Source organism: Erpetoichthys calabaricus, chromosome 3 (assembly GCF_900747795.2).
Source record: "Erpetoichthys calabaricus chromosome 3, fErpCal1.3, whole genome shotgun sequence".
NCBI classification, from domain to species: Eukaryota; Metazoa; Chordata; class Cladistia; order Polypteriformes; family Polypteridae; genus Erpetoichthys; species Erpetoichthys calabaricus.
In genome coordinates, this window is record NC_041396.2 from 227,876,147 (window position 1) to 227,899,885 (window position 23,739).

The window sequence follows — 23,739 nt, forward strand, 5'->3', positions numbered from 1 at the left end:
TAGGCCACAAACCTTAACAGACTGATCTAAAATGCAGACACCCTCTCTAGTAACATCTCTTTTATATACTGTAGGCCACTGAGAAGGAAGAAACAATGGCTTGTGAAACAACAACTAAGGAATTTATTTAGTGAGTGGCTTGTAATTCAGGTGCATCCCTGGACCTGACCCTTGGATCATGAGAGAGGTGGAACCTCAGCTACTGTGGTGTATGTAAACATAGGAGGGAGATCTAACCTCACCCAATAACGCCACAATCAATGGACCTAAATAGGGCTACAACTCTGGAAAACAAGCTGAGGAGGTCACAACTAAGGAAACCAAGCTAATGATGGAAACATAAAGGACAGCGTAAGGTCTGTAACTCAAACTATCTGATTATTCATACGGTACAAGGTCTAGAAATCCAAGCCATCTAAGATAAAAAGGTGGTAACACTGAGTAACTAGAGTTGATTCGGCTAGGGTGCTCTAGCTGGTGTGAAACCACAACATTAAATTATGACTAACCAATTAACTAAATGAGCTTAAACATTTTGAGCATACCAAATATTTTAGACCAAGCTATTAAAGGGCTTGTTTATTTCCACACTAACAACACCAGTGAACTTCAAAGCTGGAAAAGCCAATTGAAATAAGCATTTTGCAGACCTTACAATGTATGATTAGTATTTATGGCAAAAGTCAATAGATGTCTAGTCACTTTCCCTGTTAAACTTTTTTTGTTTTGTAAGTTTCTATAACGGTTAGTGTTGCTGTACACAGAAATACTTAACCTAACTTCTAATGAGTGAATTTAGGAGTAAAACTTCAGTATCACTAAAAAGCAAAAAGACAATGGTTACATATGATGATAATGACAGAGTTAAACATCTAAGTAAAATCATACAAACCCTAACTTCACTGGTAAATAGAAAGCTATTCTAAGGTACAAAGCTCCAGTCCCCAGTAAACTAAAATGACAGCTGAAAGTGTACGGAGGGTAACAGTTGATTGTGAATCAAGTCAGAAAGGTCTACTCTGCAGGGCAGAAACATTCCCAGCACCCGATACAATGTCGCGCCCCTCCTCCTCACCCCGTAATGAATCGGATTTGCCTAATTAGTATGGATGGTAGCTTTAGGTCGGGATCTTTCAAAACAAACAACCCAGCACGCCTGGATTCATAGAACCTCATTCCCAGTGATCAACACCCTTTAGACACAACAACTTAACTTAAAACGAAACAACGGAAATATAATGAATGCTCAAAGTCTTGAAATTAAGAAACACTAGGCAGCACATAAAGTGGTAAACGACAAAAACGGCAAGCGATATATAGTGGGTAAGAACGCATGTAAAACAAAGAAAATTACTAGAGAAAAATTTAGCAGGAAATACACAGTCTCAGATTTAAAAGTAGAAACTAAAAGCCCCATTAATTAGAAGAAAAACATTCCAATTTTTTAACGGTGAAATGAATTCAAGATGAGGAAAAGTGTCGTAAAGCACTCAAAAACGAACGGGAGCACTTTCTAAAGTCGGAAAAATTGAAATCCATTTAAACAACGTACGAAACTTTCAAAACTGTCCAAGCCGAAAATGCTGACAGCGCCGCAATCGAGTAGCAGCACGCCTGTGTTATTATCGAGCGCTGCTGGAGAACTTTAGATGAGTTAAATGCTTCGGTCTGTTGCCGGGCGTCCGCTCTTAATCGCCTAAGATGACAAGTTCACACGAAAGAGCCTGGCGCTGATCCCAGCTTCGTTTGTACGTCCGCGGAGGTCGCACACAGCACGGGTTCGATTTTGGGGAAACATACATACCATGTGTTGTGTCTCGATAGAGTCGGTTCCCATCGAAAACATAGCCAGTACTGGTTGAGCAAATTCAAGCCAGGATGCCTTCACTCCTGCTGTGATGGGGTTGACATGTCATTGTCATATCACGATTAGCCCCTTTAATTGTGGGCAAATTAAGCTCCATTTGGTGACACACGAGTGAAGAGCCTGAGTCAGACAGCACTTGTGCTCGCCCACTACACAAACACACCCCCGCGCTTACTTACCAGCATGCCCATTACATCTGTCCACAGTTTGGAGAAGTTGTCGGGCAGGTCAGCATCCGATGGGATGTCGGAGATTCCGACGGTTTGTTCGTCTTCCATCACTTTAAAGTCTCAGAGAATCTTCACAAAGCTAACATAAATGTTAATGCAGGGGGATCCAGTCCCACGGCGCCGATGCCCTGCTTTCTCGGCACACGACTGCGTTGTTTGACTCGCGCACAGCCTCACCATGCCTTGGCAAGCGCTAGCCACCGGATAGGGAATCCAGAAAGCCCGACTCCTATGGAAACGTCTCCTCCTTTTCCACTTCTTATTGATGAAAATAATTAAATAACATGGATATCAAAAACTGGGTAACTAAATGTGCACGCTTTATTCCGAATGACTGACCCTTGCCGCCTGGCACACGTAAAGTACAAAGAAGGTTTTCAACAGCCCACCGCTGACATTCCTGCACATAACTTTTTTTTAGCTCGGCTGTAAGAGCAACAACACACGGAGAGCCAGCGGGCCTGAACCAATTACTATTGTAGGGGTGTTCAAAATTAAAACTACATTACCAGACAAAAAAAAACTATTTCTGTACTAAGCGCTCATTGAAACAGTATATATAAATACACATCACTAAACTTCAAAGAGATTACGTTGTATGAACCGTAACTCTAATACTAAGCGATATTACATATTGTCAAAACACCCCTCTCCCTTGACAAAGTGCGCAGTCCCAGCCGCACATGACTGCTTTTTCCCTTCCCAACTAACCATCATTTAGCAACAAAAGGTGCGCGACGAGTCGCGGGCCCCAATTCTGCATGGGAACTCAGAGACCACGCTGCTGAAAGGAGGGGCAATGGGCACATCAGCACAGGACGCGTCTGGCTGGATTGTTCAGAACGATTTTCAAGCTCTTGAAAGCACGGCTGCGGACAGCTGATGAAAATGCTGTTTTACAAACACATGCTTATTTTTGCTACTACCTTGAGAAAATGTTTGGATATTTAAAGAAAATTCATTTGTACTGAATTGGTTGTGGAAAAAAAACTAGTTCACCAAAAACGGAACAATACATAAATAATAAACGATTTAATTCGAAAAATTCGTCCGTTATGTCTAAAATATACCATCGGTGGATGGTTTTACTAATAAAATGTGTGATATTTCATCTTCACTTGTTCTTCCCCACATCTTAACACTGTTACAGCCAGAACTTGATTAAATTACACCTCCTCATCATTTACCACTCGGTTTCCATTTAACCTTTATGTGTACAATTTTAGTTTCCAATACCCTAAACAATAGTTTACCAGGTTTGTAATATTTGCCAATGTGTATTTTTAGGATTGAAATATAAAGCATCTAGTTGATTTTTTCAGTAACCCGTAACAAATGCCAGCCAGACTGATAAATGTTTGTTTCTGAAAAATGTGTGGCAGGAGAAAATGCAAAATGATTACATCTGATCGTGCTGGGACAAGAGCAACAGTCTGTGTTTTGATCTCTCTTTACGATTTCTGGTGAGATTCTGGTCAAAATGATAGTGAGATCAGAACTGATTGCCAGGCTAAAGGAAGAAGGATTACACACGGTTTATAAAAAAATCCCCATCTACATTCAGATTTGCTAATTTAACTGGTGACTGTAAATTGGCTGGGTGGATGTGGGCACGAGACTGGTGCTCGATCCAAAGCTTGCTCCTGCCTTGCACAAAATGCTACAAGGATTAGCTCGGTTCTCGCAACCGTATAACCAGATTAAGTGTATTTAGACATTGAACAGATAGTTGCTGAAGTCTTTATGGCCAAAAAGGTGTGATTATAACTTAACTTTTTAAAGTGTGGATTATGTAGTTCTACTCTAACATCTCTAACCCTTGTACAGTGTATATTGTTATGTTATATTGTTATATTATTGATTGTTGTCTGTGTAGATATTGTAACAGTTAACACTTGCGACATTTGTAAATAGAGGCTATATGCAAACAGCGACATGAATGTCTCCAGTATAAGCTGGTACCTTGATGCAGAGTAATTCATAAAACACAATGAGAGATAATTAACAGGTAAACAAAAACAGTCATTAGAAGTGTTATTTATTATAACTGTATACAGTAACTCTATATGTAAAGCATAAAAATCAAGAACCATTTGTCAATAAATGTTCAACTTTAAAACTATTTTAAACATTACAATGTATCACCTCTAAGAAGGGTGAGAAAAAGGTCATTTACAAATAAAACCAGACATTAGTTACAGTACTTCAGTCAAATGTCAAGGAAAGCACTTGTAATGTGCTACCTTAAATAACAATTATATGCAAAAGATTAAATGCCAACATATCATAACGTGTTAAGATATGTATGTAAATGTGTCAGTTGAACTGGACACACTAAAAAGGCTGTCCATAAGTGACTTTTAGTATATGTGAAAAGAGGTGGTGGCTAGGTATCTTATGCAGTGTTGGTTCTTTTCCTGCACCTAATACCTCTGGTGTTAGCTCTTCCCCTCTGCAATCCTAAAACTGGGTTATGTGGAGTGGAAGATAAAATGATAAAAGTTCAATTTGTCCTTATTTTGTCAGGTACTCGTTTTTATTTTAGCAATCTGTTTGCAGCTAAATCAGTTTTCCTCAGTTCAGAACCTATGTCAACCTCATGAATATTGTTCGTCAGTCTTACCAAACTCCAAATAACTAAATTCTCACTTTTTAAATCTTCTGTTTTCCTGTTTTTTACTTTTGTTTTTAATCCAGAAATTTCTAACTTGTGTTTAATTTTCATTTTTATATTTAGCAAGGATGTCTTTTCTACAACAGTGTAGACTCACTCTATTAAGTTTAACGGAAATGTTTCCTTCCTTATTGTTTTATGAATAAGGCCTCATTTTTACTTTGGATTGTTTACTTGCACCCCTGTTAAAGTGTGGTTCACTTGCATTCAAATAATTAATTTAAAAAGTACAGAGGAAAATCCTAACTATTAAATAAAACGGAAAATTAACATGAGTTAAGAGATAGTCTCCAGAATGTGTTTAAATGTGACAAACTACAAATCCATCCATTTTGTAACCCGCATACTCAGTTCAGAGTCATTGTAAACCTGCTGTGTCTATTGGAGCAACATGGGACATAAATCTGGAACCAGTCCCAGATGGGCCAGTTGAAAGTTAACCTAGTTTGGCTAAATAAGGGATTTCATTAAAATCCAAAAAATGTCCTGAGTTAGAAAATGACTGTAAAAAGATTTAAAATGGCCAGCCACAGTGTTCCCTTAGGAAAAGGATTGAGAAACCCATTTTCAAAAGAAAAGCACTTGCAATTTCTGCAACATTTGGAAACAGTGTGTATATCTGAGTAGAAATATCTCAGAATTTTCAACAAGGTCTGTGTGCCTTTATGCAGCATCACTTCTTAATACTTTTAATTGATGGTTATTCTTTTAATTAATTGTACCACTAACACCTGTAAAATATTCTTAAGGTGTACATAGAATGAAACCTGTTTTGACTTGCAGAGCTGGTATGTGGATCTAAGGAATTAAAACAACAGAAGAACCTAAGAGTCCTCTGAAATAAAAACTATCATTGTTTTGCACAAATCCAGTTAAGATGCTAACAAAATAAGCAGCTTCAACAGACACACAATATACAGTATATATATATATATATATATACTGAATATATATATATGTGTGTGTGTGTGTGTGTGTGTGTGTGTGTGTGTGTGTGTGTGTGTATATATCTTTTTTGTATTGCTGTGGTCTCCGTAATTGACTGTTAATACACCATTCACACCTGGGATCTGATTAACCACCACCAGCTTCAGTCCTCTTCAGCTGTGAGTTAAGAGCGAACACAATCCTTGCATCACCTCTAATTATTTATTACTTCATTCAGCGGAGTGTGGGTTTACCCAGGGATAAGCAGAGACATGCTTAATAGACAGCTAAGTAGTTTTCAGGATTTGGCTGTAAGAGTTCTTTTTCCTGAGGGTGTGCCTGAGTTAAAATTGGAGCTCCTGACAACCAAATTATATTTGTTAGGATTTGATTTTATAAACTATTTGCCACACACTACTAACACTACCACCAAAACACACACACACACACACACACACACATACATACATACATACATAGAGTTAAATAACAAGCAGTACAAAAGGCAGCCCTGAGGAGTCTGGGTGAAGAGATCATCTCATACTGCTTTAGGCAAATTTTAAGTCTCCTTTTTCTCCAGTTGAAAAACAAAGGCTCTAGGTGTACAGAAGGGAATGATACTGAGTCCACATCTCTCATTTCAGATGACTGTTATTCTGTCAAGAAAGTAAGAATGAATTTTGAGGTGGATTGGTGCCATTTGTGATCACTGTGGGATATTTTCAGTACAGTAAATCACTCTTAAAGTATTAGTATTTCTCGCAATTTTCTTTAAAGTAAATATGTGTATTTTAATACCTACTTATTTTATATAAAGTGAGCCATGGTGAAGTGCTTTGTTCATGTATTAAAATGTTTCAGAAGTGCACAGGCTTTGAATATTCCTTGCAGTTAAACAGGTTGATGGGCAACTACAAGTTCTGTTCCATGTGTCAGCTACCAGTTAACTCAAATTTCAGAAAACGTAGATTTTTCTTGTGAGTTTTGGTCAATAAGTAAATTAAAATAACACACTAATTTTACTTTGATATCAGGAACTAGTTCACCTGTTAAGGTCCAATTCTTTAGTAACAAGACCATATTGCCTGGTTATCTTATCTTACAGAAAGATAAGCTCTGTGACCATCTTCTGAAATTATCAATGCTTTCACCCGTCCATCCAATCCGGAAACCATTTTTTTCCAGAAAGTCAACTGATGATAGTAAACTGGTTCTGCAACAAGGTGGCATACTGCCTTGGACTGCCACTCTGGCATTTCCAGCACAAGGCAATGATGCAGTATCTTTGAAGTATTAACAGAAATCAACTTTAACTCGATAGCGCATTTAAGCTCAACATGGAAGACATCCTCATCTTTAGGGGACTGGACCCAATCCCACCAGTCCTTGAACCAGCAGCGCCTTTGCAAGTGTGGAGAAGGCATCAGTGATGACTGAGTGACAGTCATCTACTGGAATACCTGCATCAATTTTGGAACTGGACATACCTCATATTTTGAGGCACGGAACAATTTAAACAAGCACGAACATGCGTGTAGTGTGCGGTGAGGGCAAGCAACTTGTTTTCTTTCACAGTCTCAAGCGTGTGGGGCGTGTCCTGTTTGTGACGTCATGTCCAGGAGGCCCCGCATTTTCGTGCGTCTTGACCGGAGAGGAGGTGGTTACTTTCATCTCACGCTAGACTGACTGCTGCTACCCTTTTCCCTATTCTTGTTTTTCGGAACTACTGGAAGTCCCCGTCGCTTTGCTGAAAGACATGTCCTCCAGTTTCCAAGATACAGTGGGCACATAGTGAATGACGAGCATCAATTGCGCAATTAAAAGATCTGTCAGCACGGGTTGTGCCACGAGAACTGCCAAACACAGGAGTCCGCTTACGAGAGAACAGGATCCTTGTGGAGACTTCACATAGTCTCAGGGCATCCTTCCTTTTCCAGCACATTCATTCGCGCACTTTTTATTTATTTTTTTACTTTTTCATTTTTACCGGGCAGTTAAAAAACGAGGGACGGAGCAGCAGGCTTAGCAACATACACTGAACCCTTCGAAGCCTATTCATTTTGTTCGCTTCCTAAACGTGCGACACATGGTCTGATCATTTCAGCTATCGTTTTTATCAGTTAACTGCAAACGTGCAATGAGTAACTGTCTACGTGGTTTACATACAGTGATCCAGTTGTCTCTGTTTTAAATACGTTTTGTTGGTAAGTTATTTAAAACAAATCATCCGGGACATGCCACCCCGGAAAAGTGGTTTCGTAGAACAGATGTAGAAATGGCTCAATCAAAAGTATGTTATTACTGCATCAATTTTATAAGTTTACTTGATCGAATATGAGTATATACCAAAAAGCTGAAGGCACAGTGGGTCACCAACCCATGGTGGAAGCCCACGAGTTCAACCGCGCCAGTCTGGAAGAACCCGTTTTTCTGTACCAAATCCAATGTGTGAATTCTCCGGGTATAAACGTTGACTCACATATCAAAGCCCTGTAGTGTAGTCAACTGATGACTGTAAACTAATTAGACTGAATATGGTTATACATATGATCGTTCTGCCATGGATTGGGTTGCTCCTGTCCTGCGCCCTTCATGCTAGGCTACACATTCTTAGAATTAAGCGGCATTAAAAATGGACGGACGACAGTAAGATCTTATTAATTTTATGAACCTTTTTTTTTCCACTACATGGTTACTGGCAGTTAAAATCCTAATTCTCATAGCAAGTTTCACACGTAGTGTGAGATAGATTAGACACCAGCATAAGGTAGCGGAAGTAAATACACAGAAATGTCTAGCACTGGGTCTATTTGTCATCATTCACCCCAGTAGACGTACTGGGAGAGAAGTGGGTTCTGAAAAAGTTTGGGTGATTGCAGATGATGATCACAAAGCTCACCTTTGAAATGACACATGCTCCTAATCATGGCGATTGACAAGTCCAGAAAATGTATGGAGATTTGTTTAATTACGGTATATAATTTTTAAATAAAGTCCATCCATAATATACATTCCATTCAGTTTTATATACCGTACTTCACTTTTAGAGACTGTGTATATTTTCAAATAAATTGAAAACAAAACAGTAAATAATATTCAACACAAAAACACCATGCAGCACAAGCACTGACATATATCTATGCACATTTTCGTATTAATAGTTACATTATTTTTTACTTATATGATTTAATGTCATTTAAAATATGCAATGGAAATCTTTCTGCAAAAGACAAACTGAGTGTTCAAGACTTAGCGTACATAGCAGAAAATGTAATAACCTTATTGGAAATTAACATACTGAATACATTTTAATGTGAAGACATAGAGTAGAATTGTGACTTTTACTAAAAAGAAAAGTTTCAGGCATTTGGAAATATCTGCTCACTAGTTACAGTGGATAATGGATAACAAACATCCATCCATCCATTTTCCAACCCGCTGAATCCGAACACAGGGTCACGGGTGTCTGCTGGAGCCAATCCCAGCCAACACAGGGCACAAGGCAGGAACCAATCCTAGGCAGGGTGCCAACCCACCGCAGGACACACACAAACACACCCACACACCAAGCACACACTAGGGCCAATTTAGAATCGCCAATACACCTAACCTGCATGTCTTTGGACTGTGGGAGGAAACCGGAGCACCTGGAGGAAACCCACGCAGACACGGGGAGAACATGCAAACTCCACACAGGGAGGACCCGGGAGGCGAACCCGGGTCTCCTAACTGCGAGGCAGCAGCGCTACCACTGCGCCACCGTGCCGCCCGATGACAAATATTCATTAATAATTTGAATTTTTATCCATCCATTTACTGTCTGATTAGCTCAAAAATGAAATCAAATTTAGGAACATGGAAGACTAAGAGTCTTAAGAGTAATGAGCAGTAACTGGTTGTGAATGAGATGCAAGTCTGGCACTGGGTACACTGAATCACACATCCATATTCACTTGAATCTGGTAGATTTAGAGTTTTCTTTCAAAATAACCTGAATCCATGGATAATGAAGAACATCTGGGCATCTACACTCTTAAAAATAATGGTTCTTAATTGGTACTTTATGGTTCTTTTCTGGGTTATGTGGTTCCTCATAGGACTATTGCTCGTCAAAGCACCATTTCATTCTGGGAAAAATTCTATGCTTATGAAGTTGGTTCTATGTGCTTTAAAAAAAACTCTATAATATGTAGAAAAAAATCTGAGACCTTTAACGTATGCTAGGCTACCTAGCAGGAAAATTAAAAGATCGAGAAAACCTGGACTTAGCCTGTGTGCTTGTATGCAGCAATAAAAAAAATGATCAATTGTTATTTCACAAGTCTTTTATCTTCTGTACAGGACTATTTAATGTGTGGAGCCTGTTACAGATCTAAATAACTACAGTAAAGTTTTTTTTCTGGAATCTCTGTGTGGATGGGTCTTTTCTTTGAAGAACTACTCTGGCACCTTGATTTTTAAGAGTGTACCTTTGTATACAAATAGTTCCACAAGTACAAGTTGGTTACAGATTAGGTTTATTGCATGTATCATTTCATTAAAGAAATTCTCCTTTTTGTTAAATTCATTGCCCTTCATTTACTATATGCAGTATGTAAGTTGGCATATAGTTTCAGATTCCTGTTTTTCAATCCTGGTCTAATCACTTTAAGTAAGAAGTACGCACATGTTCACCTTGGGTCCACATGGGTTTTCTTAAGGTTACTCAGATTTCCTCCCACATCCCAAAGACATGCACAGTTGGCTGACTGTTGCCTCTAATGTTTTCCTGCTTTGTTCCTGTCTTCTGCCTGCTGCTGCACTCTGAATGAAGTTTAACTGTAACCACGTTATCCCATCTTGAATTTAGATAAGTGGTTTGAATAAATGGAAAGACTGGGCTACACTATATATACTGAATATAAAAGCTACAGAAATTATGTAGCAGTCTGACTGAACCTAAGAAAATATGAGCAAATCGTAACTTCACTCTGAAAAAAATTAAAGAACTTACTTCTTTATATTGAAAAATACAAAAAATACTTTAATTTTTTTCCTAAATATACACATGTATGTGTGTAATTAATTTACCAATAACTGTGAGGAAATAAAATTTCACATACATAATAAAGCAACAATATTTGAGGGGCTGCCTTTACAAAGCAGATTCAAAGACTTGGACATAAAGACGTTAATCCTGATGCATCTAACCAGTTTTGACTTTGTTATAATAATAAAAATAATAATGCTGTAGTACTTGTAAATGTAAATTATCACCACTTGCTTATTTAGATTTTACTTGGAATGAAAATTAAGGAAAATCAATAATATGAATTCTTTCAGTTTCCTATGGTGCCTTACAATTTATTTATAACTATGAAAGTAATGGAAACAAATGCACATCTTTTGAGTTTTTATAGCTCCAGCAGTGGGTTCCATTCTCTCTTATAAAAAGTTTCTATAAATGAAATATACAGCCTGCTGCATAAAAAATATTATGTTTATTTTGTAGACAGTAACCAAAGTAAGAGAAAGGGATAAGAAATGGCTAACATTTTTTTCACAATTCTACCTTCCAAACCCATTTATTTGAGGTTTGTGGGACAGATTATGTTGAATGAATGTAAAGCATTTCTCCATAATTCTCATACAAGACAGTTAAAAAAAATAGCAATTAATGCTAAAGCAAAACCCAAGTTGTCTGCTTCCTCTAAATATACAATGGGGATATGCAATTAAGGAGATAGGCCCACACTGCTTTAAGGTAAAGTGTAAGGGATCACTCCATATTCTCAGTATAAAGTACTCACCATGTGACTCTAAAGGAATATAAGCTCAGCTCCCTCCAATTAAAATGCTACTCCACAGAGTATTCTTCGGCTTATTCCGTCCATAAGGCTGAAATGCAGCCGATTAACTCAAAACCCAGTTGACAGAACAAAAGCAGTCCCAACAAAGTTTACAAGCTCCCAAGCCATGGTAGAACACATTCCTCCACAAAACAGTAAGCAGCGTTCTCATTAAATCCCAAAACTAGGAGACAGATTTTTCCAAGTGCCCTTTTCCTTTGCCTCACTTTAAATCATTCTGTCCCTACAGCTGGATGATTTTTTTATTCTTGGGCTAAAGAAACATTGCTCTTCCTTTCAATTTTTCTTTTTTCCTTTTTTTCTGCTAGCCAGGCATGCCATTTCCCTCTTGCATTCGGCTGGCTTTTGCCCTGCTGGAGCCAAACAACAGGAAGCTGGAAGTGGGACAGTGACACCCAGAGCTGTCGCTACTGCCGTGGCCCTTCCTCTTTTACCCCTCTCATCCCCCAAAGCATCAGGAGGTCTTTACACTGGGCTCTGAAGTGGCCTTTCCTGCTGGGAGACAGGCTAATAACTGTAAACAGGCCTTTTTTTTTTTTTACTGACTTTTCGTTCCCACCTCAGCTGCTTGTTCCTTTTCATTTGAGGACAAAAAAGAAAGAATAAGTAAGACCACCCCATCCCCCTTTCGTAATGAAACCAACACAGGAAACAAGTTAAACCATTGTTATCAATAAATGATTCATTGATTTCTTGGAAGGACTGCCACCTAGTATTTAAATTAAATATTTGCAGTCTGCTTGAATCCTTTAAAATCTGCATATTATTTTGATGTTACAATGTATGTCTGTATAATAGTTTCCGACTTGAAGAGTTAATTCACTCAAAATGACGAAGGAGTAAAACAATCTGGCTACATATTTCAAAACCAAAGACATTTCAGTCTTAGTTTGAATATAGCCAAAATGAACACACTGACATCTGACTTCCCCAGCATGATAACCAAAGCCAGACCCTTTCAAAAGGAAACATTGAACACGTTTTACGTTTCTTTACTTTTAGGCAAACTATTTGAGTAATTTAAGTGTGATGAAGAAATCGGACATTTATCTAGAATTCCCAGACAGTTATCATTGCCAGAATACATTCCCTGAAAGTGGGGCCTGGAAAATAGCAACAGCTGCAGAGAACAAGCCTCCAGATGCCAGAGCGTCCTTGGGAAAAAAAAAAAAAAATCTTGAACATCCAGCGAACAGCAGTTCAAGTGATGTGAAGGACCAAGAGAAAGATGGTGATAGAAACAGCTCTCCAAAAATGCTGACAATTGAATATCACAGAAGAAAGCCAGTACTAAAGTTTTACATTTCACAGTGAAAAAATTAGGGGTTGCTTTTTTTGAATTTTCAAATTTTTTTAAATATCTTTCAGAGGATGACAAACTCCAAAAATTCAGTATTAAGAAAACTACTTCCTCCTCTGCTGATCTGCAAATTACTGGCATCCAGAGAGTTGGTTCCTGTTTTATGCCTAAAGTTCCCTGTGAGCTTATAATCTGATACACAAAAATATCAATGTCCAATTTTGTCCACCAATGAAGACATTTTTAGTAATCCTACAACAAATTTAAAAAAAACCTCAACTTTAAAAGCTGTTACTTTACACACATGCATAAAATGTAACTAGGTATTTGAATATTTAAGTGTGAAAAATTTGTTATTTCGAGAATTTTGGTTTCATAAGCCTTCAGAGGCTTAAACAAAAAATGTTAGTGGAAATTAGTGAAAACCATACAGCATCTTTTATTACTGAAATGAGCAAATTGTGTGAAATTGTTATCCAATTTCAGGTTTGATGGTTCATCAGCACAGTCTCATGTTTATTGAAAAAAAAAAAGTAATATGATCAAGCAAATGGTGGTATATGCCGCTGCCTCACAGGTCCATGGTTGTGGGTTCTCATCTTAACCTGGGGCCCCATTTATAAAGCTTGCATACACACAAAAAGAGCCTTGAAATGTGTGTACGCACTTTCCCATACAAACATCAGAATTTAAAATAGAAAATTTATGGAGGAACATGTGTATAATTATGGCAACTCTGACCCATGCATGGACAACATTTCAAAGAAACTGAGAAATGCAGCCATACCAGCTAAATGACATCTCGCTTATCATAATATCCGTCACCAAGCCATTATTATAATGTGCTTTGACTTGACAAACATATTACACTTCAAAAGTGATGAATATAACGTACAGACTACTGTATAGTTTAGTTTGCTTTTAAGAGGGCCCATATTGCATATTTAGACTCAGGAATCTTTGTGGTTTATTCATCAGTTTATATAGTCTTATATAGCCTGTTTTCACTCCAAAGGGAACTCGCTGACAGGTCAACAGTATCTCAGCCAAGCTTCACTCCATCATATCTGCTATTTTGGAAGCCATTAACTGATCAGTGAGGCACTAAATCCAGTTTTCATATGGTGTTGGTGTACATACATAAAACAGAACATGTCTCTGTCAACATAAAAAGGCAATTTGAAGCTGTGTCCTGTTTTCCTAACATAATCAGAGTACTTTACTGCACTCAGATTGCAATAAGGGTACCTAGCAAGAATAAAGCTGCTTCCGTTAACTGGTGGGCAGTGACATTCTGTTAATGCACAAGTCATCTGTGATGCTAAAACGAGACTGACAAATGTTGTGACTCAGTGGCCTGTGTCAATCTGTGATTCTGATGCAAAACAACTTTGACCAGATGTACCAGATGTGATGGTGCTGTACGTGGTAAATGGCTTGTTGATAAGGTGACTGTCTAAACCACCAAGTAATAGCGGCTACCCACTCAGACACTGGTGCCATTCACCTTTCCCTGACTCCCAGAACACAGAGTAGAGACTCTATAATGCCACATATGATCTTGCACACTCAGTTGTAGAGCGCAGCCAGATACTCTTGAATGTTGGTTGGAGGGTCTCAATGCATCAGGTGGGAAGATGCTCTACAGCAGGGGTAGGCAACGTCGGTCCTGGAGTGCCACAGTATGTGCAGGTTTTTGTTCCAACCCAGTTCCTTAACGAGAACTCAATTATTGCTGATGAAGCACATATTGCTTAAGTGACATTTTAATGCTTCATTTTAGCGGTCTCGCTTGTTAAGGTTCTCCAACCTTAATTGCTTATTTCAATCTTAAACTGCTGCATTCAGTGTTTTAATTGCTCCTTATTAGCAATAAGATGTAAAACAGGGGTAGGCAATGTCGGTCCTGGTGAGCCGCAGTGGCTACAGGTTTTCATTCAACCCAATTGCTTAATTAGAAACCATTCATTGCCAATCTCAGACCTTATTTAATTTTGTGGCTTGTTAGTCTGTGCAATGTAAGGCTTTTATATCGTAGATTTTTTTCCTTTCCAAGGATATCATCCAAATGATTTGAAGCCTAAAACAGATCATTTTCAGTCTGTCACATTTTTCTATTAAGTGTTTTATTAAATCAAACCGTGCATGATGAACACACACAGATGTAATTGGAAAAAAGCTAGCTGGAGAACTGCTGGCTGCTTTGTCTTTTACATCTTATTGCTAATAAGGAGCAATTAAAACACTGAATGCAGCAGTTTAAGATTGAAATAAGCAATTAAGGTTGGAGAACCTTAACAAGCGAGACCACTAAAATGAAGCATTAAAATGTCACTTAAGCAATATGTGCTTCATCAGCAATAATTGAGTTCTCGTTAAGGAACTGGGTTGGAACAAAAACCTGCACATACTATGGCACTCCAGGACCGACGTTGCCTACCCCTGCTCTACAGCATCATGATTGCATAGCTATGAAGTTGATTAGCATGCGTCATATATGGATCTTTCAGGGCGACAGTTACATAAGCCTTTTCTCATCAGGCAGGAGTGAACACTTTACAGAATACCAGTCCATCTTGGGGCTCACTTACACTACGGCCATTGAGCCCCACTAAGCTGTCTAAAGAGTTCTCTTGGACTCTGCTTCTTGCTAAACAAGAATATGACCATCAGGCATCTGATTCCCTCTTCCTCCTGGCTAGTATCAGCAAACTCAGCTGTGTAAAGTATTTTTTTTGTCTGTGCATATGAAAGAATTATCATCATGAAAGCAAATTTGACTCCTTGAATTAGCATCATCAGAGTACCCCTGACTGGGCTATCGAAATCTAATTGATATGCATGGATCCCATCCCTGCCTGTATCCACTAAATCCTTCCTTGATCCCAAACCTTTTTTTTGACTTAGTTGTCTGATAGGCATGGTGCTTGTTTCCTGCAATGCTACAAAGTTGCCCCATAGAAAATCAATCTGATTTTTTTTATTATTTTGTAACAATGCATGAAATTCTCTTTATTTGAAATGTATTATTAAATATTAGAAATGGAAGATACAGTTTATGGTGTGCACATTATCTGCATTATTGCACATATTAATATTTATGTTCTCTTTTGTAGTTATTCTTGTAGTTTCATACTATAGGTAATTAACTTCCCACATTATTCTTAGGACTGAGTTAAAATCATAGAATACTTTGCACAGCTATTAGGAAAAAAAAACGAGTCAAACAATATAGTGTGGCTGAGCAGATCACAGCAAAGACAGCATTGAAACAAAAATTAGGCTGAGCCCCAAACAAAATATATCAATTTGAAGCAGAATATTATAAGACACCAGTCCAACATAACACAGACTAATTTAGTGTCGGTTCTGGCAGCATAGCGAAATAGGTAGGAATCCGACCTGGAAGGGATGGCAGTCTATCACAAGATACATTTATACACACACTAAATAATGGCCAGTTTAGAGTCAGCAGTTAACTTAACCTACATGCCTTTGGGGTGCAAGAGAAAAGCTGAAACTCTACAAAAAACTTGCATAAGCATGTTGACGTATAAATTGTATTTTACTGCTGTAACAAAGTTGTTTGGAATTAAAGGAAGCTCATACATACTATATAAAACATAAATATAAGCCCACAACATATGGACAACAGTGATCTTCATTCTCCAATACCCCACAAGCACAGACGCAGAAAACCTAACCAAAAACTCTACCCTGATAGTGACATGGCTGGGAATTGGTCCTAAATAGATGGAATAGTGAAAAAGCAGGGCTAACCTCTATGCTTCTCAGCCCACCTTAATATAAATAATATATGTAATTTACAGACACACACATCGTCACAGATAGCGGGTGAAGCTTAGCAAGTTCTGCCATCTAATGAACTTTTCTTTTTATTTGAGCTATACTGTTTATTTAGAATTCAATTGTACAAATGGCACCAATTGTACTTAACTTATATAGAACCAACTATACTTGGTAGACATCAAATATTTACTGTTCATTTTTTTATTTTTTATTATAATTTATAAAGTTCCACAAAGTGCCATCATCTATACCATTGGCTTTAATTAGTGCACACTTTTCACATCAGGTTAGTCTGTCCATACATGCATTCACAGAACCTGTTTAACATTTCACATAAAACCTTACAATTAGATTAAAAAAAATTTTTAAACGAGGCAGATAAAGTCATCAATCACTATGCTAAACTCAGAATTTAACTAATACACATCTGACATCTTTCCATTTTCTAGCCATTTCCTAATTATTATTGAGGCTGGCAGTGTGGCTTGGCAGGCCTTAGTCCACTAATTCCCACCTCTGTAGACCATTTTACCCGTATAAAACCAATTTAAACAACTGTAAAGTGTTTACATTTTTTAAGCCATGTCAGATAAATATACAATAATAATTGACCCTGTACACCAAGTGTAGGACAGTCCTGAACTGACCTTGACATAGATATGCACAAAGCAAAAATGAATCACAAGTACAAATATTTCAGATTCTGCAAAGTATAATTAGTAATAGTCAATAAAGTTCAATTCCTCTCTTCCTTCTCCTCATTTTATAAATAATTTTCCCACTTGTTTTAATCTCAACAAGCCTCAGGTGCTTGAAGACAATACTTGTCGAATCTCATTAGCTGAAGCAAATGTCTATTGGCACTGATCTGAACCCTGCTGATGTTTATAGACATGCTACCTGCAGGACATCAAACCAGCCCCAATCAGCGTAAACAGAACCCCTGAGTCTTTGTTTTAATAAACATATTTAATTAAGAGACAATAGGAGGTTTGTTGATTGAGAGCCTGCTCGTCAAATATCCATTTCAATGAGCTGCCAGTTGTAATTCTAAGCCTCCCCTTTGTGCAACCAGCAGATTTGCCAGACAGCACTAAAACACCTCAAGAAAAGCAAGGCCCTCACACACATGTGAGACATAAATGGTGTATATAAACAAACGGATGAGCCCCAGGTCACATTGAAAGGTCATGATCCCAGGAAATAGAGCTTCTTTTAGTGGCTGCATGTTTGGTCAGTTCTTTATGCTACATTCCATAATAAGTGTATGTTTAATTAACGAGATTCATGAATGCTTTAGATTTTGTGACAATGTGGCACTGTGGTCAGAAATGCTGCCCAACAGCTCAGGAAGACTCACCTCTACTCGTACTGATTTTCCCACCATGCCCCAAAAATGTGTGGGCTATGTGGATTGCCTACTCTAAATTGAGCATGTATTAGTGTTTGCCTTGTGATGGACTGCCACCACATCCAGAATAGGTGCGTGACTTGCAGCCAGTGCTGCCATGCTTGGCACTGACTGCTAAGGTATTCGATTAAGCAGGTACAGAAAATACATAGAAGGTTGGATGGATGACTACTAGAGTTTTCTCAGATAGCATAGCCACTTCACACTTTGTACCGTAAATACATTCCATCTTTGTGTGGTAAATATTCAACTGCATATGATGTGCCCTAACTGCTTTTGGATTTTGTTTGACCTATTCTTTTGGTCTCTTAGCCAAAACAAGGGTTTTGGCAGTTCTTGCAAAACGAGATTGATCAGGAAGCTCTCTTTTTTGGACTTGGTTTTCTTGGCTCACACAGTGCTAATCTACTCACTTCATTTTTAACTCTTTAGTTGAGGTCAGTGACCCACTGCTTCACTCACATTGTTCTTGGCAAAGGTTGGACACAGAAAATCATTTGATGTTATTGTCTCCAGTAGCAGTACTACATGAAATACTGTGCTTCTAATCCATCTTAACTTTATCTGGACTAATGTCTGTGAATCCAACACAGGATAAATCATGTCTCCTAATCCTGCTATTGGACACCCCTTATTAAATACTTTATTATATCAACAGCCTACTTACACATCTAAATGTAACATAACATTCTCATGATAGTTAATTCAATTCATGGTCACAAAAGACTGGAGCCTACCTGGCAGCACCAAGCGCAAAGCACGAGTCAACTCTGAACAAGGCAGCAGTCCATCACAGTTGATGAAATATCTAAAAGAGAAACTGTCCTGTAGCTGGGAGCAAAATATCTGCAAGTTCATTTCCTTCTGTTGCTGGCAAGCCATTAATTAAACTACATTTATTGTACATAGTGCCTTTCATAGTAAATATTATTATTATCATATAATGATTTACATTTATCTCTTAATCCATTTAATCCAGGTCCTGGATGATGTGGAAGGAAATTATTCTGTAAACACTGAACAAACCTTGACATCAGTTATTTGCAGAGTATATTCACTTGTAGTAACAAACAGACACTCTTTATTTTGTATAGTGTCCTCCTATAGCAGATATCATCCCAAGGCACTTTACAAGTTACCACTGAAACAAAGGCAGGATAAGAGACTTGCTAAGGGCCAAACCGAGAGAAGTAATGGTGGAACTGGATCGTTCAAAATGCAGTTTTTAATTGTTGCTTCACATTGCTTACTTTTATAGGGACAATGTCACATTCCAGTTAATCTAGCAGGAAGAGTTACTGAGATACAGAAACATAGAACATGCAAACTCTATGCCAATAGCGACAAGGTCAGGATTCAAACACAGTTTAATGAAACTGTGAGGCACAGCACTGTGTTGCTCAAGTGATTTAAATGCACAGTTAAACAAAATACAATAGGCAATGCAACATGAGAGGCAGGTGAAATAATGGAGAGGTAGTGGTGGGATCTAATCCTACAAAATTATGGTCTCAAGTTCCACTTCTTGGTTGCAAACATCAGGCCTTCCTGACTCTAAAATAAATACAGATGTTGTTTCTCTGTGCCTACGTAAACCTTTTTTGGACAAGCCCTTAGTTGTGCACAACCTTGTGGGATGAGAAGTTCAGCAGGGTGGGAGGTATTCAAGGAGAGAAACACGTGCCAACCAGATCCTTCATTACAGCACCCCCACCCCCAGACTTCTGTTTAATTTGGACAGTGAGTAGAGCAGCAGACACCCAGAATGTTGCTGGGAAAGTCTATATAGTCTGAAAGACAGCATTCACTTTCTAAAAACTTTAATGACCATTGCCCCCCCACACTCTGCAGCTCCCTCAATTACCAGTTACACAAGCCTTTTAACGTGTAGGCCAAAAAGCAAATATGTTGCAAAAAATAGTGTAACATGATCTCTGATTATGTCTGATAATTTAAAGCAACCAGTAAGTCAAAGTTGCATGACTGGATAAAAGACCCTCAAGCCAAAAAATACATATATATTACACGTGACTTGCTCTGAAGAAAAAAAAAAATCGCTGGAGGCTCAATTCAAGAGCTTTCTTTAAATTCTTTCATGGAGCCACTGGTTGCTTGGCAGCCTCTTTAGGTCACTTTACACTCAAGCAGCCTTAACTCTTTAACTTATATGTTGTCTGACAACACTAGGCTTTTAAGATAACAAAAAGAACAAAATGTTGCTGACAAATGGCCAGCCACTTCTCTATTAATGTGAACTCATGGCTAATACTGACCACCAATGAAACTTTTTCTTTTTTTTAAATGCATTCCCTGCCGACCCAGCCTTCCCAGCCCATTTCTACTGCACAAAGTTATGTCTTTGGCAGATTTGCCACGTGACTAAGGCTTCCCTTCCTGTGCTGTAATTTTAGCAATAAGAAGGATGAAAAATGTGGAATGTTTGTTATAAACTGATGTGACAGATGTTGAAGGCAGACTTGCCTGGTTTATCTGCCAGACCAATGCACTGGGTAGAGCCGAGGAAAATTAAAGGCCCTCCATGTGGTATCAAAGACCAGCACAGGTGCAGTACCCACAAAACAACTGAGAGAGACTACACAGCTGCAGGCTCACGCTCTCTCTCATGGGAGGCTAGAAGTGTGGTTTGTGCCAAAGGCACAATTTCCACCAGACCTCTCACTCCCCCGTCTCTGTGGCTTGTTCCTATTTTGTGACAAAAGAAGTTACCAACATGAAAGCAACTCAATGTTCCTGTTTGGGTTGGATTAGAGTGCCTGAAGAATGCAAATCCAACTGCAGGCCTTCCTGCATGCTTTAAACTCCTAGAAATACACTACATTAATTAATTTCTGACTCTCCATCACATGAGCTTCACTTCCTGCTGCCCCACTGCAACATTTTTGGTTGCTCAATCTGCTAAAAACTTTAGCATTGACTTAGTCTTGGTCATTTCCATTGGTATCTGCCTGCTTCTTTTAAACAGCAACATGGGCAAGTATGATGGTGTTACTGTGTCATAAGCAAAGGAATTGTCAGGCTGGAAAGGATGGCATGGGGAAATCACACAAGGCCCTAAGAGAGACAGAAATAGACAGACTAGCAGTGATCTTCATGCCAGGGAAGTAAAACCGAAATCGTCATGGTGTGATATGCATGTACTAATTGTCCTGGAAGGTCAATACACAGGAGCCCCCAGGAAAGTAACGTTCCTCCAAGAAACAGAAGATGACTCAGCAGTGTCAGACTCTTGTAAGGTTGGCAGAAGGTAGGGAACCTTTCTGGTTCACAGATGATGCACATAGTCTCAAACCATCCATGTAACCCTGTTGCCCTTTAAAAAAAAATTCAGATATGACAGGTGATCAGTTGTTTCTCCATAGCATTTTGTCCAAAACGGGAGGGCGACAGTATTTCTAGCCCTTAGTCTGCCTAAGGGATATGTCCCTTTAAGGGTTTTGGAAGTCTTAGGGATGAAGTATTCTTAGTGGTCACATGAGAGTACTGTGGCTTGATGATATCAGCCAAACCCTAGAAGTGATTCCAGGCTTTCTCAGAAGTGATGTCAACAAAAGCTTTAAAGCAGCCTCAGGCTTGTAGCTCTTTGCATTGGGAGGTTCACAGGCGAGAGATGGGAGTACTATGGTAATATTTTAAGATATGTATTTGGACAACCCTCTCAAGTAGACATGGACTGTTTGTATTCTCCTTATTTCATCCATCCCTTGTGTTGTATGAATAAACTCTCTATTTTGTACACTTTGGATTCTTTGCCCTCCTTCAGGATGCAGAGAGTTACTATACAAGCATCTGTTTCTGTTACATAGTGCATCAGCATTCATGTAGGGTGGAGGCATAGGCATATGTAATAATGTCTTCATTCAGTGTTTTATTTTTCTATTTTGCAGCATACCAATATTTACACCTTACTCCTTTATTACCAGTCTTTTCAAATAATTTTCACTGTCAGATATTCTATTGGATGTTTATCCCGTTCTTATAATATAATACACAAGGTGACAGAATTCATCCTGGGTACATGTCCCTCTCAAATTTACACAAGCCTATTCCACTGTATTCTATTTCCTTTATGTTTATTATAAAAATAGTAAAAACCAAATGTAAACAAAGAAGGACAATGTGGTGGTCCTGTCTGAAATAAGAACACAAAGCACCCCTGGAGAAAAGGTCTGTCTACGAACGTTTACCCTACAGAGAGGATGTTCACTAATGTATTAGTTAACTAAGAGAGTCTTGAGTAATGTGTGGCAACTGAATGTTGACAAGAACTTACATGTGCCAAGGGATGATTCTGGAAAACATATGCCGCTTGCATCTGTTATAAATGCTCATATATAGTATGTAGGAGCTGCAAATTACTGTTAGTCCAAGCCCCCTAAAAGCAAAATCACGCTACTGAAGAAGGATCTTACAGTTTAGAACAGGGAAAAGAACACAGACATCCAGGAGTATTCTGACCCATATGGGCTGCAAGGGACATATTTTTTGTGGTTTTTAATCCTTCGTTCAACATATACAATTTCTTGTATTAGGAATTTGTCATTTTTCACATACTCCAATTTACTCTCCAGGGACACACAGTGTTTTGGGGTCAGAGTGAAGGGTCAGCAATTGCAGGTTAAGGGCCTTGTTCAAGGGCCCAACAGAATAGCATTCCTTCTGTCACTGCCAGGATTCAAACTGGCAACCTTTCAGTTACCAGTCCAGATCCTTAAGCAACAGAGCCTCCACTCCACCCTAAATCCCACCCTTGATCCCATATCAGCCAGAAAAAAGAACATGTGAAATGAGGCGAACAACCTCCTCCACTCCTGCTGTATATAAAAGGAAGATGGCAAAGGATGATGCTGCATTTTATTTTTTCAAGAAGGAGGCCTTTGCTCAAAAGAATCTGTGTAAACTGCTCTAAATCAATCAGACAACTCTTTTGACTTTCCTTGTAACCCACTATAGAGGCATCTTGGGGAAGTTGAGAGGAATTTTATATAAAATGAAAACCAGACGTACTTTAATATTCAAATATACTAATGAAGCAGACAACCTGTTATTTTTATAAAATTAGTTATTGACTGGCTCAGACAACTTAACTGTATCAGCCAGAAGAAATGAATAATTTCTGTTTTTCATACTTTATGATTTTCATTTCATACTTTGATTTTCATTTTAGTTAAAGTTACAATTTGGCACTTTATAGAAACTATTTCTAACTTGTTTTTTATTTGACAAGTTTAATTTTCTGTCTTCTCAAGCCCTTCATTTCAGCTCTACTATGCTTAGCTTGCAGTTTTCTGTGATGATGACCCTGTGATTCATTTAACGGATGTGAAACCCTGACTCATCCTCTGTGCGACCTGCAACAAATCACTTGACCTCTTTATGGAGTTTACTTCAGACAAAACTAGGAAACCCACAGTTAAACTGGAATGCCCTTTGTTCTTTTGGTTTGCTTTGCTCAAATACTATTTCTGGTTTGTGTCCATTGTCCAAAATGAGTATTTAAAAGCTAAGGTCATGAGAACACACATTGAGGGTGAAAGGAAGAGCAAGAATAAAAAAAAATAAAAGATCAATTTGAAACTGTGGTATTTTTTTGAAAACTGTTAAAGAGTTTCAAGAGTTGCATATAGCATTTTCAAGAGCAGGTGCTCTATTT

General features: G+C 38.4%; 1 protein-coding gene across 8 annotated transcripts in view; it reads right to left on the reverse strand.

The window, feature by feature from the left end:
* The window catches only part of sash1a (SAM and SH3 domain containing 1a), a 928,497-nt gene that overhangs the window by 137,352 nt on the left and 767,406 nt on the right, over positions 1–23,739 (reverse strand). Inside the window, exon 1 of one of the 8 annotated variants that reach the window (XM_051924859.1) lies at positions 11,488–11,991. The exons of 5 other annotated variants lie outside the window; for them this stretch is intronic. In XM_051924859.1, coding sequence (XP_051780819.1) covers positions 11,488–11,490 — 3 coding nt within the window. In that variant the 5' untranslated portion in view covers positions 11,491–11,991. Of the gene's footprint in view, positions 1–1,804; positions 1,931–2,046; positions 2,532–11,487; positions 11,992–23,739 lie in introns of those variants that run through there. 2 more of the 8 variants (XM_051924856.1, XM_051924858.1) reach the window with 2 other exon arrangements.